Source organism: Nerophis ophidion, linkage group LG02, assembly GCF_033978795.1.
Source record: "Nerophis ophidion isolate RoL-2023_Sa linkage group LG02, RoL_Noph_v1.0, whole genome shotgun sequence".
Taxonomy (NCBI): Eukaryota; Metazoa; Chordata; class Actinopteri; order Syngnathiformes; family Syngnathidae; genus Nerophis; species Nerophis ophidion.
The window spans coordinates 86,140,773-86,158,950 of record NC_084612.1 but is presented as its reverse complement, the minus strand read 5'-3'; the positions used below and the strand labels follow the sequence as shown (position 1 = coordinate 86,158,950).

Sequence of the window (18,178 nt, the reverse complement as noted above, 5' to 3'; positions counted from 1 at the left end):
AACATTCCACCATCCTGGAAATTCCAACTACCCATTTTTACAAGTTCAAAAAAATTCCAAGAATTCCCAGAAATCCCGTTTTTTCCCCCAACCCTTTTTTCCCCCCGTCAACCGCTCCTTTCACGTGTTTCAACCCACTTCAAGCGTTCCACCATCAAATCACCCTTTTTAATCAGGACAAAAAACAAAGTTGTTTTTTGAACTTGAAAAAATTCCTGTTTTTCCCGAAAATCCATAATGCAATTCCTCAATTAAAAATGTTACTTTTTCAAAATTTTTCGACCTTTTTGAAAACTTCCAACACCAACCATTTTAACTCATTCAGACCATCCAAGTTTTTTTTTTACCATTTTCAAAAAAAAAATCCCTCTATTTCTGAAATTCCCAAACTTTTTGGAAATTCCCATAGAAATCAATAAGACATTCTTCAAAGTTCCACAGCTTCCACATTTTTCAACGGATTCAAACTCTTTCAACTTCGAAATATTAAACCGGTTTAGGAATTGTGTAAACTACTTCAAAAATGCTAAAAAAAAATTCCTGGATTTCCCATAATTTTTTTTTCATTTTCTTGATTCAAAATGAATTAACCATTTTTTAAATTTCCACATTTCTCAACCGATTCAAACCATTCTATTCTCAAAACATTCAACTGGACATTCACACTTACATTTTTCCAGGGATTCCTGGGGTTTTTTAAACTCTATTTCCAATTAGTTTTTCAAACCTTTTCTTTTTTTCATTCCATTTCAGCCGTTCCACTGTCAAAATGTTTTTCTTGGTCAGGACAAAAAAAACAATTTAGTTTAGGAACTATAAACATTCCCGATTTTCCCACAATTCCATACTACAACTTCTCAATTACAAAACTGTTACTACGTCAACATTTTTTTCTTTACCGATTTCAACAATTCCAACACCAACCAATTCAGCTCATTCAGGACATTCATGCTTCTATTCATTTCCCCCCCAAAAATCTCCCTTTTCCCAAATTTCCAGGAAGTTCCCATTGAAAGGAATGAGACATGTTTCCAAGTTGTGCAATTCCCACATTTTTAAGCTATTCAAAGCATTCCAACATCCACACATTCCACTCATCCTGGACATTCTAACTAACACTTTCCCAAGTTCCAAACCACATTCCCGTTTTGCTGGAAATTCAAACTCTTCAACATTGGAACTATTCTTCCATTCATACTACATTCTGTCAGCATTTCACTTCAACTTCAGCATTGGAGCGTTCACACCACATTCCTTCATGAATTGCCTCATCTAGTTAAACATGATATGCAATATAATTGTTTATTGACTTTTATTCCCTAATGTAAAAGTGTTTATTGGACACATGAGGATCACAACACACATGTCTTGATGTCAGTGAGCAGCATTACAAGTCATTGCTTTACTTTTCTTCCAGAGTAAATACTGTCCTTTCCTTACCAAGTTCCTTTAAAAGCTGGACACTTTTTCAGTGAGTAGTCTGAAAGGCGTCCGATGTTGCATTTATGTGAAAGGACCGACATGTTTACATGTAAGCGAAGTGACTTTCAAGCATTGGCAGCATTATTGGCAGCAGTGTGTTTGGCCACATGCTTTTTCAAATCAAAATTCCGTGCAAAACGTATCCCGCACACGGAGCAGCTGAAAGGTTTCTCCCCGGTGTGGATCCGGATGTGTGCGGTCAGGTTGGTGCTGTACGTGAATCTCTGGCCGCACATCGAGCAGGAAAACGGTTTCTCTCCGGTGTGCGTTCTGGCGTGCGCGATCAGGGTTATTTTCTGGGAGAAGCTCTTGCCGCACACCGAGCAGGAGAAGGGTTTCTCTCCGGTGTGCGTCCTCATGTGCGTCTCGAAATGTCCCTTGTGGTAAAACCTCTTGCCGCAGAAGGAGCACATGAAGCGTTTCTCCGCCGTGTGGATCCTCACGTGTCTTTTCAGGTTGACCTTCTTGACGAAGGTTTTGTCACAAAGGGAACATTTCAGGTGCGTCGCCTCGGCTTTGGAGTCCTCGTCCGTGTCGGCAGACGTGGTGTGGTCACTATCTGAGAGTGGAGCCAAGTCTCCACCCTCACCTTCTCTTGTCATGTGTTGACCTGAGCTGCTGCTGCCGGGAGGCTCCGCCTCTCTTTCACCTTTGACCTCATCTTCTTCACTCTTCACAATCACCGGGAACTCCACCGGTCCATCATGCTCTTCCTGACTGATGCTGTGTTCCTCTTCTTCCTCTTTAACGCGGGGGGCTTGTGGCTCCTCCTCCTCCACCACCCTGGAGCTCCGCCCCTGCTGCCGAGGATAAACATGTTCCTCACCGGCGGCTGCGGGACACAAGAAGACAAACGCATGTGTCAGGTTGAAACACTAATGACATCTACTAAACAGACAAGAAGCAAGGAATTAAACAGAGACAGAATTCAATTTAGCTCATTGAGAAGAAACGTCTGGGCTGTACTCTTTGTACAGTCTCACACCACGCTCTGACAAAAGAAGGTACGCCCCCTCTTTTATTTGGACTTTCCCTGATTACATGGCAACGGCAGTTTCTAAAGGAAGGGGGGTCGTAAACAGCCCCTGCCTTGGGTCACAAAACATTTCAAAGAAAAGGTGCCTGGAGGGGGGGTCAGGTCCTGCTCCCTCTCCACTTTGTAGATCTCAGGGCAAGACAAAACTTCAAAGAAACCGACAACTTCATGTCGCTTCCCATCCTACACAGTGGAGTTTTACAAGACTTTTGCTTGGTAGATCAAAGACAGCTTTTGTCTGCTCGCCGGGAACTCATTGAAACACAAAGTTTTGTGATAACTTAGATACAAATATTGGGACACATGCTATAGAAAAAACACCACAGGTAGATTTGGCGCAACCTCATTCATCCTCGCGTGTGGAGTTGGGACAAAATACCAGTCACCAGAAACCCCAAATTAGCAATAAGAAAGTAGTCAGATGTGTAAAAGAAGATAAATAAGGGGGAACCACACCGAGGAGTCCATCCATCCATCCATCCATTTTCTACCGCTTATTCCCTTTTGGGGTCGCGGGGGGCGCTGGCGCCTATCTCAGCTACAATCGGGAGGAGTCATTTGTAAATAAAACCGTCCTTTGAGAAAATCTGCAGACTGATAAAGTCTCCATGGACTAGCAAAGGCTTACAAGTGGTAGGTATCATGTGACCATTTGTTTAGGACTTGCTTCTAGTTTTTCTAGGAGTGACGTAGAGGACACATTCTCATCAATAACATTCCCCAAGTGCTTACATTTGGTGACCTTTTCAAGTTCAACCTTATGAGCGCTGGATAGTTTTGGAATCTTCAATGGCAGTTTGGGAAGAACCTGACCTTAGATTTCTCTGCACTGGTCTCAGCTGAGTCAGCTGGGACTGAACAACATCAAAAGCTGGCTCAAAAACAAGATGTGCTCTCCATAAATATTTCAAGAAGTACATTTCACACAATCCTCACTGGGTATTATTATTTTAGCTGAAATTGTATAATTGATGTAAATGTTGAATGAATCTGACTAAAATAGTTATATGCAGAAATATATTCTAAATTGTGTATAATTACGCCGAGTGTGCACAATTGGTGACTTGGCCACCGTCTTGTTTAAATACAGTTGTACATATAGAAGGCATGTAACTTTAACTCATGTAACTTTCTTTTTGTGGTCGCATCTGCTAGTTTGGGTGGTTAAGTTGTACAGTTAGTAGCTGAGCAGTGTGCTGAGGACATCCATGAGAGTGCATTCTTCGTGTATCTTGCTTATTAAGTAGGCGGACGAGCTCGCCTATAGCTTCTACAAAAGTAGTCTATAGATTCTACTAAAGTAGTCTATAGATTCTACAAAAGTAGTTTATAGGTTCAACAAAAGTAGTCAGTAGGTCACTATGTTCTCTGCTGGCTGTACATATCCTACTAAGTCACACCTACACTGTTTCAATGTCCACATTTCTCTGTTGATGCAATTGTTGATGACTGAAGTTCTGATATCAACCAAAGCTCCTCATCCCACCCCCCGGATTGTAAATAATGTCAATAATTCAATGTACATACTATGATGATTAACTTGTGTGATGACTGTATTATGTTGATAGTATATATTTGTACCATGAATTAAATTAAACAAGGTTCTCATAGTCATCATTGTCACCGACGTCCCACTGGGTGTGAGTTTTCCTTGCCCTTATGTGGGCCTACCGAGGATGTCCTAGTGGTTTGTGCAGCCCTTTGAGACACTAGTGATTTAGGGTTATATAAGTAAACATTGATTGATTGATTGAAACGAGTTGAAAAACGTATTGGGGTGTTAGCATTTAGTGGTCAATTGTACGGAATATGTACTGTACTGTGCAATCTACTAATAAAAGTATCAATCATACTAATAAATGTCTCAAGCAATCAATCCTACAAAATGAGTCTATAGGTCCTACCAAATGAGTCTATAGGTTCTACAAATGTAGTCTATAGGTCTACAAAAGTAGTCTATAGGTTCTACAAAAGTAGTCTATAGGTTCTACAAAAGTAGTAAATAGGTTCTACAAAAGTAGTATATAGGTTCTACTAAAGTAGTCTATAGGTTCAACTAAAGTAGTCTGTAGGTCCTACAAAATGAGTCCATAGGTTCTACAAAAGGAGTCGAGAAGTTCTACGAAAGTAGTCTATAGGTCAGGGGTAGGGAACCTATGGCTCTAGAGCCAGATGTGGCTCTTTTGATGACTGCATCTGGCTCTCTGATAAATCTTAGCTGACATTGCTTAACATGATAAGTAATGAATAATTCCACTTGTAATTACAGTGTTAAAAATAATGTTCAAATTATAAAACATTGTCATGCATTTTTAATCCATCCATCCGTTTTCTACTGCAACTGTTCAAGAATTTGCGTTAATGGTAAGAAGTTATTTACAGGGAAACAAAACAGGATTAAACATTACAGGGAAACAGAACAGGATCAAACATTACAGGGAGACGGAACAGGATCAAACATTACAGGGAGACAGAACAGGATCAAACATTACAGGGAGACAGAACAGGATCAAACATTACAGGGAGACAGAACAGGATCAAACATTAAAGGGAGACAGAACAAGATCCAACATTACAGGGAGACAGAACAGGATCAAACATTACAGGGAGACGGAACAGGATCAAACATTACAGGGAGACAGAACAGGATCAAACATTACAGGGAGACAGAACAGGATCAAACATTACAGGGAGACAGAACAGGATCAAACATTAAAGGGAGACAGAACAAGATCCAACATTACAGGGAGACAGAACAGGATCAACCATTACAGGGAAACAGAACAGGATCAAACATAACAGGGAGACAGAACAGGATCAAACATTAAAGGGAGACAGAACAAGATCCAACATTACAGGGAGACAGAACAGGATCAACCATTACAGGGAAACAGAACAGGATCAAACATAACAGGGAGACAGAAGAGGATCCAACATTACAGGGAAACAGAACAGGATCCAACATTACAGAGAGACAGAACAGGATCAAACATTACAGGGAGACAGAACAGGATCAAACATTACAGGGAGACAGAACAGGATCAAACATTACAGGGAGACAGAACAGGATCCAACATTTCAGGGAGACAGAACAGGATCAAATATTACAGGGAGACAGAACAGGATCAAACATTACAGGGAGACAGAACAGGATCAAACATTACAGGGAGACAGAACAGGATCAAACATTAAAGGGAGACAGAACAAGATCCAACATTACAGGGAGACAGAACAGGATCAACCATTACAGGGAAACAGAACAGGATCAAACATAACAGGGAGACAGAACAGGATCAAACATTAAAGGGAGACAGAACAAGATCCAACATTACAGGGAGACAGAACAGGATCAACCATTACAGGGAGACAGAACAGGATCAAACATAACAGGGAGACAGAAGAGGATCCAACATTACAGGGAAACAGAACAGGATCCAACATTACAGGGAGACAGAACAGGATCAAACATTACAGGGGAGACAGAACAGGATCAAACATTACAGGGAGACAGAACAGGATCAAACATTACAGGGAGACAGAACAGGATCCAACATTAAAGGGAGATGGAACAGGATCAAACATTACAGGGAGACACAATAGGATCAAACGTTACAGGGAGACAGAACAGGATCCAACATTACAGGGAGACAGAATCAGGATCGAACATTACAGGGAGACAGAACAGGATCAAAGATTACAGGGAGACAGAACAGGATCAAACATTACAGGGAGACAGAACAGGATCCAACATTTCAGGGAGACAGAACAGGATCAAATATTACAGGGAGACAGAACAGGATCAAACATTAAAGGGAGACACAATAGGATCAAACGTTACAGGGAGACAGAACAGGATCCAACATTACAGGGAGACAGAATCAGGATCAAACATTACAGGGAGACAGAACAGGATCAAAGATTACAGGGAGACAGAACAGGATCAAACATTACAGGGAGACAGAACAGGATCCAACATTACAGGGAGACAGAATCAGGATCAAACATTACAGGGAGACAGAACAGGATCAAAGATTACAGGGAGACAGAACAGGATCAAACATTACAGGGAGACAGAACAGGATCCAACATTTCAGGGAGACAGAACAGGATCAAATATTACAGGGAGACAGAACAGGATCAAACATTACAGGGAGACAGAACAGGATCAAACATTACAGGGAGACGGAACAGGATCAAACATTACAGGGAGACAGAACAGGATCAAACATACAGGGAGACAGAACAGGATCAAACATTACAGGGGGACAGAACAGGATCCAACATTAAAGGGAGATGGAACAGGATCAAACATTACAGGGAGACGGACCAGGATCAAACATTACAGGGAGACAGAACAGGATCAAACATTACAGGGAGACAGAACAGGATCCAACATTAAAGGGAGACAGAACAGGATCAAACATTACAGGGAGACAGAACAGGATCCAACATTAAAGGGAGATGGAACAGGATCAAACATTACAGGGAGACACAATAGGATCAAACATTTCATATTTAAATATGTCCCCATAAATACCATTATTTGCTCACAAACTGGAGAGGTAATGCATGTTTTAAGTCAGTGGTTCTCAACCTTTTTTCAGTGATGTACCCCCTGTGAACATTTTTTAATTCAAGTACCCCCTAATCACAGCAAAGCATTTTTGGTTGAAAAAAAGAGATAAAGAAATAAAATACAGCATTATGTCATCAGTTTCTGATTTATTAAATTGTATAACAGTGCAAAATATTGCTCATTTGTAGTGGTCTTTCTTCAACTATTTGGAAAAAAAGTTATAAAAATGAGTAAAAACTTGTGTAAAAATAAGCAAGTGATTCAATTATAAATGCAGATTTCTCCACATAGAAGTAATCATCAACTTAAAGTGCCCTCTTTGGGGATTGTAATAGAGATCCATCTGGATTCATCAACTTACTTCTAAACATTTCTTCACAAAAAAATGAATCATCAACATCAATATTTATGGAACATGTCCACAAAAAATCTAGCCGTCAACATTAATAGCTCGGTTGGTAGAGTGGCCGTGCCAGCAACTTGAGGGTTGCAGGTTCGATTCCCACCTCCGCCATCCTAGTCACTGCCGTTATGTCCTTGGGCAAGACACTTTACCCACCTGCTCCCAGTGCCACCCACACTGCTTTAAATGTAACTTAGATATTGGCTTTCACTATGTAAAGCGCTTTGAGTCACTAGAGAAAAGCGCTATATAAATATAATTCACTTCACTTCACTAAATATTGCATTGTTGCATTTCTTTTCACAGTTTATGAACTTACATTCATATTTTGTTGAAGTATCATTCAATAAATGTATTTATAAAGGATTTTTGAATTGTTGCTATTTTTAGAATATTTAAAAAAAATCTCACGTACCCCTTGGCATACCTTCAAGTCCCCCCATTTGAAAACCACTGTTTTAAGTTATTTTACAGTTTTAAAAGCCTAAAGCTTACAATTGCTCACACTATAATTAATATTCAGGATATTTTATTGTTCATAGTTAATATTGTAAATCCCACTTTCTTCATTTCCATGTACGTTTTGGGGGTCCCATTCAGCAAAAAAACTGTAAAATTCCATTCCGTTTTTTTGAGGCGGTCCGTCAGAACATTTTTAGAACTCTATGGGACTTTGTGACTTTCGGCATTAGTGTTCCTAGAAAAAAGGCGGCCAAACGGCAGATGTGCACAGATCACTTATACACACAGTTTTTTCTGTCAATGTGCCCAGTTCTGGTCCAGCATGTGCTACCCCGATGCCCCTGTCCAAAGGCAAAACCTAGTAACTCACATCTAGCTGATTTTGAGAAAACAAAGGAAAACCAATCTATCTTGGATGCTGTCTTACAAAGATCTACAAAGTCATCAAACGTATCGATGTTTGCTTCAGCTTTCATTTTCTTGCCGATTGAGCCATGGATATCCCCTCCTGCCATAATATCACATGATCCGCTTGACCGTCGGCCCCCATTCCTGCAAATGTCTCATTAAAGACAATAAGGCGACTGACAAAGAAGCTCCAATTGGTCCCTTGAGATACTAGGTTTTTCTGTTGTATCTACGCGGTTACGTGGTAGTTGCTAGGTCCTGCCACGCGCATAACAGCTTACTTACGGAAAAAAGGACAATATCGCATACACTAATGTAAAGCATATCACCTAGGAACTCCAAAATTATTATCAGCTCAGTTTTGACCAAAATTGAGTTACTGGGTTTTGCCTCTGGACGGTAGAATGGTGCTGTGCCGCCCTCAATGTATACAAATATATTGGCTTTAGCCCAACACCTTTTCTTCAGTGTTTGATGAAGAAAAGGTCTACTTGTCCACCAGTTTATTGACCGTAAAAAGGGTCAAACTGAAAACACACAAGCAGGAAGGATGCTTACATTAAAGCAGTCAATTACACACAATTGTCAAAGCGCTTTGAGTACCTTGAAGGTAGAAAAGTGCTAAACAAGTACAACCCATTTATTATTGACATTGTAGCATACTACAATAACAAATGCATTATGCTGTGTAAAGAAACACCCCAAAATAAGTATTTTGAGCACTCTACAGCAAACTAACTTACTATGCAAACATTTACCTCACGGTATGAAACTAGCAAAATTAGCATGACTGACTTTTGGCCATAAAAAGTCCCAAATTCCATCACAGCCAACAGATAATAAACCACAATCCAATATGGACAGGCCGGAAGTCCCGCCCCCCAGCCACAGCCATTGGCTAAGACCACCGTAGCCCAGCCGCTACAATGTGAACAACAACAAAAAACATTTATGAAAATAAAAATAGAAGAAAAGTATCGATCTAATCCCGCGTGTATCGATCCCACACTAACCCTGGATGGGTGCATGTTCCGATACATCACGACAATGCACCTCGCTCGGGAAACATCGGAATTTTAAAGCGTAAACAAAGGACTAAATTAATGAAAAAGGAAGTAAACAAACCTGTTTGTTGATGTTTGTTGAAAAGAGCGTCCAGTAGTTGACGTTGTCGCTCGTTCTCCTCTTTTCTTCTAGAAAGTTCCTCCTCGTATTCTGCTATGGTTCTTTCTAACACTACAAATATTTCTTCCACAGCAGCAGTTAGTCGCTGCTTCACCAACACTCTCAGCATTTCTACTTTGCACATTTTCACACTTTAAACTCACACTTTAGCGACGTGTCGATCACTTCCGCTTTGTCTCTTTCTTAGCAGCTAGCCAGCTAAGCTAGCATGAGAAGCTTCAAAGTGACGCTAAGCAGAGTTTATCCCGACACGGATGATTAAGAAGGTGCCGTCTCTCATTTAATATTATCATCACATAAATGTCATTTAACGAAAGAACAAACGCTCAACCGAACCTTCTTGCTGCGTTGTTTTCTTGACCTTGTTTCCTTTTCCGGTAGACAAGAAGCAGCAAGTGCATTCTAGCATTACTGCCATCTGTGGTGAGAAGGTGTCATTACACACTTAACTTTCTTATCTTTCATCACTTTCAGGAACACCTATGATTGATTAATTGAAACTTTTATTAGTAGATTGCACAGTACAGTACATATTCCGTACAATTGACCACTAAATGGTAACACCCCAATAAGTTTTTCAACTTGTTTAATCGTACTTACCAGCCTTGACACCTCAGAAGTAGGGAGATATTCAAAAGGCCAACTGGGGATGTGTGTGTGTGTGTGTGTGTATATACATATATATATATATATATATATATATATATATATATGTATATATATATATATATATATATATATATATATATATATATATATATATATATATATATATATATATATATATACGTATATACACACACACACACACACACACACACACACACACACACACACACACACACACACACAGTTGGCCTTTTGAATATCTCCCTAATTCTGAGGTGTCAAGGCTGGTAAGTACGATTAAACAAGTTGAAAAACTTATTGAGGTGTTACCATTTAATATGTTCTGTACTGTGCAATCTACTAATAAAAGTTTAAAATAATCAATCATAGGTGTTCCTAAAAGTGATGAAAGATAAGAAAGTTAAGTGTGTAATGACACCTATATACATACATATATATATATATATATATATATACATACATACATATATATATATATATACATATATATATATATATATATACATACATATATATATATATATATATATATATATATGAATATATATATATATATATATATATATATATATATATATATATATATATATATATATATATACATATATGGGCAGCACGGTGGAGGAGGGATTAGTGCGTCTGCCTCACAATACGAAGGTCCTGATTAGTCCTGGGTTTAATCCCGGGCTCGGTATCTTTCTGTGTGGAGTTTGCATGTTCTCCCCATGACTGCGTGGGTTCCCTCCGGGTACTCCGGCTCCCTCCCACCTCCAAAGAAATGCACCTGGGGATAGGTTGATTGGCAACACTAAATGGTCCCTAGTGTGTGAATGTTGTCTGTCTATCTGTGTTGGTCTGCGATGAGTTGGCGACTTGTCCAGGGTGTACTCCGCCTTCCACCCGATTGTAGCTGAGATAGGTACCAGCACCACCCGCGGCCCCAAAGGGAACAAGTGATAGAAAATGGATGGATGGATATAATATAGATATATATATATATATATATATATATATATATATATATATATATACATATATATATATATATATACATATACATACAGTGGGGCAAACAAGTATTTAGTCAGCCAGCGATTGTGCAAGTTCTCCCACTTAAAATGATGACAGAGGTCTGTCATTTTCATCATAGGTACACTTCAACTGTGAGAGACAGAATGTGAAGAAAAAAAATCCAGGAATTCACATTGTAGGAATTTTAAAGAATTTATTAGTAAATGATGGTGGAAAATAAGTATTTGGTCAACCATTCAAAGCTCTCACTGATGGAAGGAGGTTTTGGCTCCAAATCTCAGGATACATGGCCCCATTCATTCTTTCCTTAACACGGATCAGTCGTCCTGTCCCCTTAGCAGAAAAACAGCCCCAAAGCATGATGTTTCCACCCCCATGCTTCACAGTAGGTATGGTGTTCTTGGGATGCAACTCAGTATTCTTCTTCCTCCAAACACCACCAGTTGAGTTTATACCAAAAAGTTCTATTTTGGTTTCATCTGACCACATGACATTCTCCCAATCCTCTGTTGTATCATCCATGTATCCATTTTGGTGGCTCAATGTGCTTCTTCTTCTTATCATCGACATCCACATGTTGACTTTGATAAGCTTCAGTTGAACCTGCAACTTTCTTCATTTGCTTACTCAACTCTCCTCTTTTCTTTCTTTCAACTTCAACCACCGCATGAAACTTTCACCAATGACAACATTCTGGCTTTGACACGTGAACATTTAAAGCTTAAGTTCAAATGTTAAATGGTTTAAGCTTAAGTTGTAATAGCAGATGGTTAAAGTTAAAAGGTTTTAAGTCAAAGCTTATGGTTTAATGTTTAAAGTTAGAAGTAGAAGAGATGAATGCAAAGTTAAAGGATGAAATCATGTTTAAGTCTTGCTAAAAGTTCAAACATGATGTAGAAAGTTTGAAACATTATTCACAGGTTTAAAAGCATTTGTAAAACAATGTTTGAAAATAGCTGTGTCATTTGATTGTTAAAATCTCTCTTTCTGGGCTTTAAAACTTGACAAGCTACTGATGATTGTTGGAAGATCAACTGAAATGAAAGCAACAACGCTTCATGTTGGAAAATAAAAAGTTGATCAATTAAAAACTGTGACTTGTCTGTGGGTCCTTTTTGGAGTAGAAGAGTGGAACTTAACATTTGGTAACAGAAGAAGAGAAAGTGAAACACAAATAAACAGAGTACAATTATTTATATTTTTGGGGGTGATAAAAGATGGTAAAATAACTGGAAATCTCATACAAATATTGTACAACATAAAGTGACAATAAATACGTCAATAATGAATAAAACTAAATATTTTCTGGACCAAAAATGACTTCATATTGTCTACTGCTCGCTAGTGTTACATATCTGAGGGATTGTGCAGAAATATGGGAAATTATTAGAAAAGTCCACTTCATTCACTAACTTTGTTATTAAAACAAAGATCAGTTATAATAAAACATAATGTTTGACATCGAGAACACACAAGCACTATTTATTCAATCCAAAATATTAAAATTCAATGATTTGGTGCATTTGCAAACAATTAAAGTTACGTACAAATCCAATTAAAACCTGCTAGACAATTCTTCTCAAGAAAAGTGGAATAATATAAACTGAGAGAAAAAACACTTGCATGCATGCACAACACTTAAAACCTTTATGTGGAATTCAATTAGGGAATGGATATAAGAATTTGTTCAAACTACAAATGTTTACAGAGGAAGAAGAAATGGAATAAACACAATGCATTTATTGAAAATATGATGTTATTCATCTTATGACTGACTTAACTATTTATGAAGAGAAGTGTTGAGTTTACAAATTATGAAAGTCAATTGTGGTACAAATGAAGAACAGGAAGTGGACATGTGTGTTAGGCACTGATATTGCGTGAAAAATGGGTTGGATTTATTAAGCATTTTTGGATATGTTGTTAAGATAAAATAAAAGATGTATCATATTGGTACCCAACTAATGTGATATCTGCTCTGGTAAATATTTATACTTCTGGCTCTCATAAATAGATAAAAACACTGTCTTTAAAAATAAAAAAGATGGACATTTTCTATAATATGTGACAATACGTGGACTTGAGGGTTTGTTTCTCCAGAAGGCAAAGGAAAGTTGGCGCGGGCAAGACGTGAATGTAAGTACAAATTTTATTTTAACACTAACAAACTACAAAAAAAATGAAGCTAACAAAAGGCGCTCACAATGGCGGAAAGCAAACGTGACTAATGAAAACAAAAACTAGCACAAAGGCAGAACTATGGACAAAAGGAAATACTCGATAACTGTGACATAAAAATCAAAAACTTACGTGGCATGGGCAGGAGGGAAACTATGGACAGTATGAGTGACAGGCAGGGCATGGCATGAAGTAGAGGTAGCATGGCATGATGTGGGTAAAGGTAAAGTCGCCAGGCTGACTACCTGGCAACTACAGGTTTAAATAGTGCTGTGGTGATTAGTGAAAACAGGTGTGCGAGTGCAAAACGTGAGACAGGTGCGTGACATGAGGACAGGTGAAAACTAATGGGTTGCTACGGTGACAAAACAAACAATAGTGCACAAAGAGTCCAAAAACAAAACATGACTAAAACAAAACATGATCACACAGATATGACAATGTTATTAGCATTTTTCAATAAAACATTAGTAAAGTGAAATTTATTAATAATCCTAATTTGTGTTCTTTGAATTTGAGTGAGAAATCGATACATAATAAATATATTTGTACTCTACTTCAGTAAAGGGAATTCTTTACATGTATTTTTTAGAACATTATCACAAAAATCAACATCTTTAATATAAAATTGTTTGGAATGTGATATATGTCGAGTCATGACACTTTTTATACATTCGAACTTCGTTTTTGTATTGTCTTCATGGTTTTATTACTTAATTACTTTACTTTAAAAAAATTATATTTAATGACTGATTGCTTGATTTCGGTAAAATTTTCATTGCAGAAACAAAAGGATCTTGGTTGTTTTAGAGTTGGAACATCGCAGAAAGATTTGAGCCGCAGAACATTTTCATTATTTTGTGTGTGTGCTCTGAGTAGAAATAATGATAATATAAACTTTATTCTTTAAAAGTTTTGTCAAAAGTATCAATAATTCAATACCAACACTAGAAATACATCGATATCTGCCTTTTTCCGTATCGTCAGCATAGAATACTGTACGATCAGATGTGAGGCGCCCGCACTTTTATTGTGAAGACGGAAAGTGTGTGACTGGTGGGAAAAAGAGAGCTCCTAAAGGTTTGAACGAGAGAAGACTGTTGACCTGCCAGGTCTCACCTGCGCTTTAGTACTCAAATATTTGCCATGAAAAGTATCACTGATGCCTCTCACAACTGCCTTAAAGGGGAACATTATCACAATTTCAAAAGGGTTAAAAACAATAAAAATCAGTTCCCAGTGGCTTGTTGTATTTTTTGAAGTTTTTTTCCAAATTTTACCGGTCTCGGAATATCCCTAAATAAAGCTTTAAAGTGCCTTATTTTCGCTCTCTGCGAAGACACTGGCCATTTCCCTGTGACGTCACACAGTGCTGCCAATGTAAACAAACAATGGGAATACCACAGCAAGATATAGCGACATTAGCTCGGATTCAAACTCGGATTTCAGCGACTTAAGCGATTCAACAGATTACGCATGTATTGAAACAGATGGATGGAGTATGAAAGTATTGAAGAAGAAACTGAAGCTATTGAGCAAATAGCTATTGACGCTATTCATAGCCATAGCATGGCCGAATAGCTGCGTTAGCATCGCCGGTAAAATGTGCGGACCAAACGATCAGGACTTTCGCATCTTTTGACACTGGAGCAACTTAAATCTGTCGATTGGTAAGTGTTTGTTTCGCATTAAATGTGGGTGGAAGGAAACGTAATATAGTTGCAAATGCATCTGCAGGTTATCCATACATCTCTGTTCCATGTCTGCTTTAGCACCGCCGGTCAAATGTGGAGACACTCTGGCACATTCAATGGGGTCTGGCGGCAGACACTTTGGCATCTTGGGGCCAGTGGTGCAACTTGAATCCCTCCCTGTTAGTGTTGTTACACCCTCCGACAACACACCCACCAGGCATGATGTCTCCAAGGTTCCAAGAAATAGTCAAAAAAACGGAAAATAACAGAGCTGAGACCCGGTGTTTGTAATGTGTTGAAAATGAAAATGGTGGGTGTGTTACCTCGGCGACGTCACATTCTGACGTCATCGCCTCCAGCGCGATAAACAGAAAGGCGTTTAACTCGCCAAAATTCACCCATTTAGAGTTCGGAAATCGGTTAAAAAAATAGATGGTCTTTTTTCTGCACCATCAAGGTATATATTGACGCTTACATAGGTCTGCTGATAATGTTCCCCTTTAACATTTTAGTTTCAGTGGGTCTTCCTGAAGCAAGTCTGCACATGTGCAGTAGTGTGGAATGGTTCAATGTGTGAGAAGGGAGGGCTTCAATCATCTTGATTGAGTTAACATTTTTATGTAGTTTTAAGCACAGGAAATGCGACTAAAAATAGTTTTTGGGAAACTTTCAAAATCTTTCATTCAATTTGAAATGGTAGAAGACAATTAAACCGATTGTTACGCAACACATACATTAAATGTGTTAAATCTGCTGGTGTTGGTAAAAAAAAACTGAAAGTAAAAGTCACCAAAGTTTTTCGAAAGCCTGCAGCTTCATTTACTGCCGCTGTTGTCGGCGACACAGGAGTGTTTGTTGAGCTGGTATTTATAAGAGAATCTTTCACCACACTCAGCACAACTAAACACTTTCTCTCCAGTGTGGATCCTCATGTGTTTTACCAAGTATTTTTGTTCACCAAAGCTTTTGTTGCAGCTTGAGCAGGAATATGGTTTCTGGCCAGTGTGCGTTCTCATGTGTTTGACAAGGTTGGTCTGGTCACGGAAACACTTGTTGCAGCTCGAGCAGCAAAAGGGTTTTTCTCCAGTGTGTCTCCTCATGTGTATTTTCAAATAGCCATTTCTTAGGAAACTCAAACCGCACACCGAGCAGGAAAAGGGCTTTTGGCCGGTGTGTCGTCTCACGTGCACCGTCAGGTCCGCGTTTCTCACAAAACCTACGCCGCAGATTGTACAGGAAAAGGTTTTTTCCCCGGTGTGCAACCTGAGGTGGACATTCAAATCGGCCTTTCGTCCGTAACCTAAACCGCAGATTGAACAGGGGAAGGGTTTTTTTTCACTGTGTCTTCTCACGTGTCGATCCAATTCTGCACGCTCGTCAAAACGTCTGTCGCAGACTGAGCAGGAGTGTGCTTGTACTTCAGTGTGCGTCCTCATGTGCCGGTCCAACGCCAAGCTGTCACACACACGTTTGTTGCAGCCGGGCCAGGAACATAGTTTCTCTCTGGCGTGTGTTCCCATGTGTGCTCTCCAGTGCACCTTCTGGGAGAATCTCTTACCGCAAACGGAGCACACAAATGGTTTCTCGCCGGTGTGACTTCTCATGTGTCTCTTCAGATTTCCCAAGCTCACAAAGGTTTTGTCACACTGAGAGCATTTCGAGCGTGTGTTGTCAGGGTGACGCCTCCTACCACACTCTTCATCTTCATCAGTGTCAGCGGAGTGAGACGTCGTCTCCTCGCTCTCTGAGAGTTGAGCTAAGTCTGCTTGTGATCCTCCACCATCACCTTCTCTTGTCATGTGTTGAGTTGAGCTGCTGCTTGGTTTCTCCGCCTCTCCCTTCTCCTCACTTTCACCTTTGTCCTCTTCTTCTTCACCCTTCACAATCACACAAACAACTGGGAAGTCCTCCAGTCCTTCAAGATGGTCGCCACCCTGACTAACGCTGCATTCCTCTTCTTCCTCTTTAATGTAAGGGGGCTGTGGCTCCGTCTCTTCCTCTTTAAAGTGGGGGGTGTGTGGCTCCGCCTTTTCCTCTTTAATGTGAGGGGGCTGTGGCGCCACCTGTTCCTCTTTCATGTGCTCCATCTGGGAGGTCCACTACTGCTGTTCTTCACCCACGTCTGCAGGCCACCAAAACACAAAAGTCACATGACACATTGTCTTCATATCTTCTTATGTAAACAACTTAAAAATAAATACTGTCAGACATTGCTCTAAAAAACGTTGATTTGAATATTTACGACATACATATAGTCCGCTGAGTAGGTAACTCAAACTAAGTGAAGTAAAAATGAAATGTTCATGTACAAACCCCAAAAGCAGTGAAGTTGTCAGGTTGTGTAAATGCTAAATAAAAAGAGAATACAACAAATCCTTTTCAATAGACTGCAAAGACAAGATAGTTCATCTTCACACTGAGAAGGTTGCTGCTAGCGGGGTGTATAAAATAGTCAAGGTGTGTCATGGATACAAAGGATTGTGGGTATTTGTTAAAATGGTTTATATCACAACCATTAGTGTACTCTGTGTCACCCAGTATGCCTTGCAGTCGTGTGCGTGTTGCTGCAGAAGTCACACACAACATGATGCTGGACTGACGAGCAGATCGTACATGTTGTAGAGGGCGACAAAGTCAAAGGCTTCATAGCACGCCCTAATACTTATTAACTGGGTGACTGCCGGCAGTCATGCTAGAGAATATTAGCGTCTCCTATTGTCGTCTTCGCTTTGTGACACGGGTTTTAAATGGCTCTTTGAATGGCAAAGGATACCGATCCCAGAACCATGTATATCAAATATTTTCGGATGGTTCAACCGCCACCCGCCCAAATCGAATTAAAATCTATTTTATCGCCATGTCACCCGCCCGACCCGCGGTTTATCCGCGGCCTCCGTGGATGGGACCGCAAACCGCGCATCTCTACAGTACATATATTTTTTCTGTCAAGGTGCAAAAAATCCATGACATTTAGTGAGAAAAAATGAAGTACTTTATTGACACATATCACTTCCAGGTGTTTGTGGTTCCAGATAAAATGATTTGGCGGGCCAGGTGTGGCCCCCGGGCCTTCAGTTTGACAGCGGTGGTTT

At 39.5% G+C, this 18,178-nt stretch overlaps 2 protein-coding genes across 2 annotated transcripts in view; both read right to left on the bottom strand.

The window, feature by feature from the left end:
* Positions 1-1,310: 1,310 nt before the first annotated feature.
* Positions 1,311-9,965, bottom strand: LOC133535370 (zinc finger protein 90 homolog). The gene is made up of 2 exons (XM_061875155.1): positions 9,493-9,965; positions 1,311-2,314 (listed from the first exon to the last, which is right to left on the bottom strand). Exons 1-2 carry the CDS (start codon positions 9,674-9,676, stop codon positions 1,548-1,550), a joined length of 951 nt encoding a protein of 316 aa, XP_061731139.1. The 5' UTR covers positions 9,677-9,965; the 3' UTR covers positions 1,311-1,547.
* A 1,456-nt stretch (positions 9,966-11,421) lies between these two features.
* LOC133547200 (gastrula zinc finger protein XlCGF28.1-like) overlaps positions 11,422-18,178 on the bottom strand; it is an 11,233-nt gene continuing 4,476 nt past the window's right edge. The window contains exon 2 of the mRNA XM_061893001.1: positions 11,422-17,208. Coding sequence (XP_061748985.1) covers positions 15,902-17,173 — 1,272 coding nt within the window. The 5' untranslated portion in view covers positions 17,174-17,208 and the 3' untranslated portion in view covers positions 11,422-15,901. The remainder of the gene's footprint in view (positions 17,209-18,178) is intronic.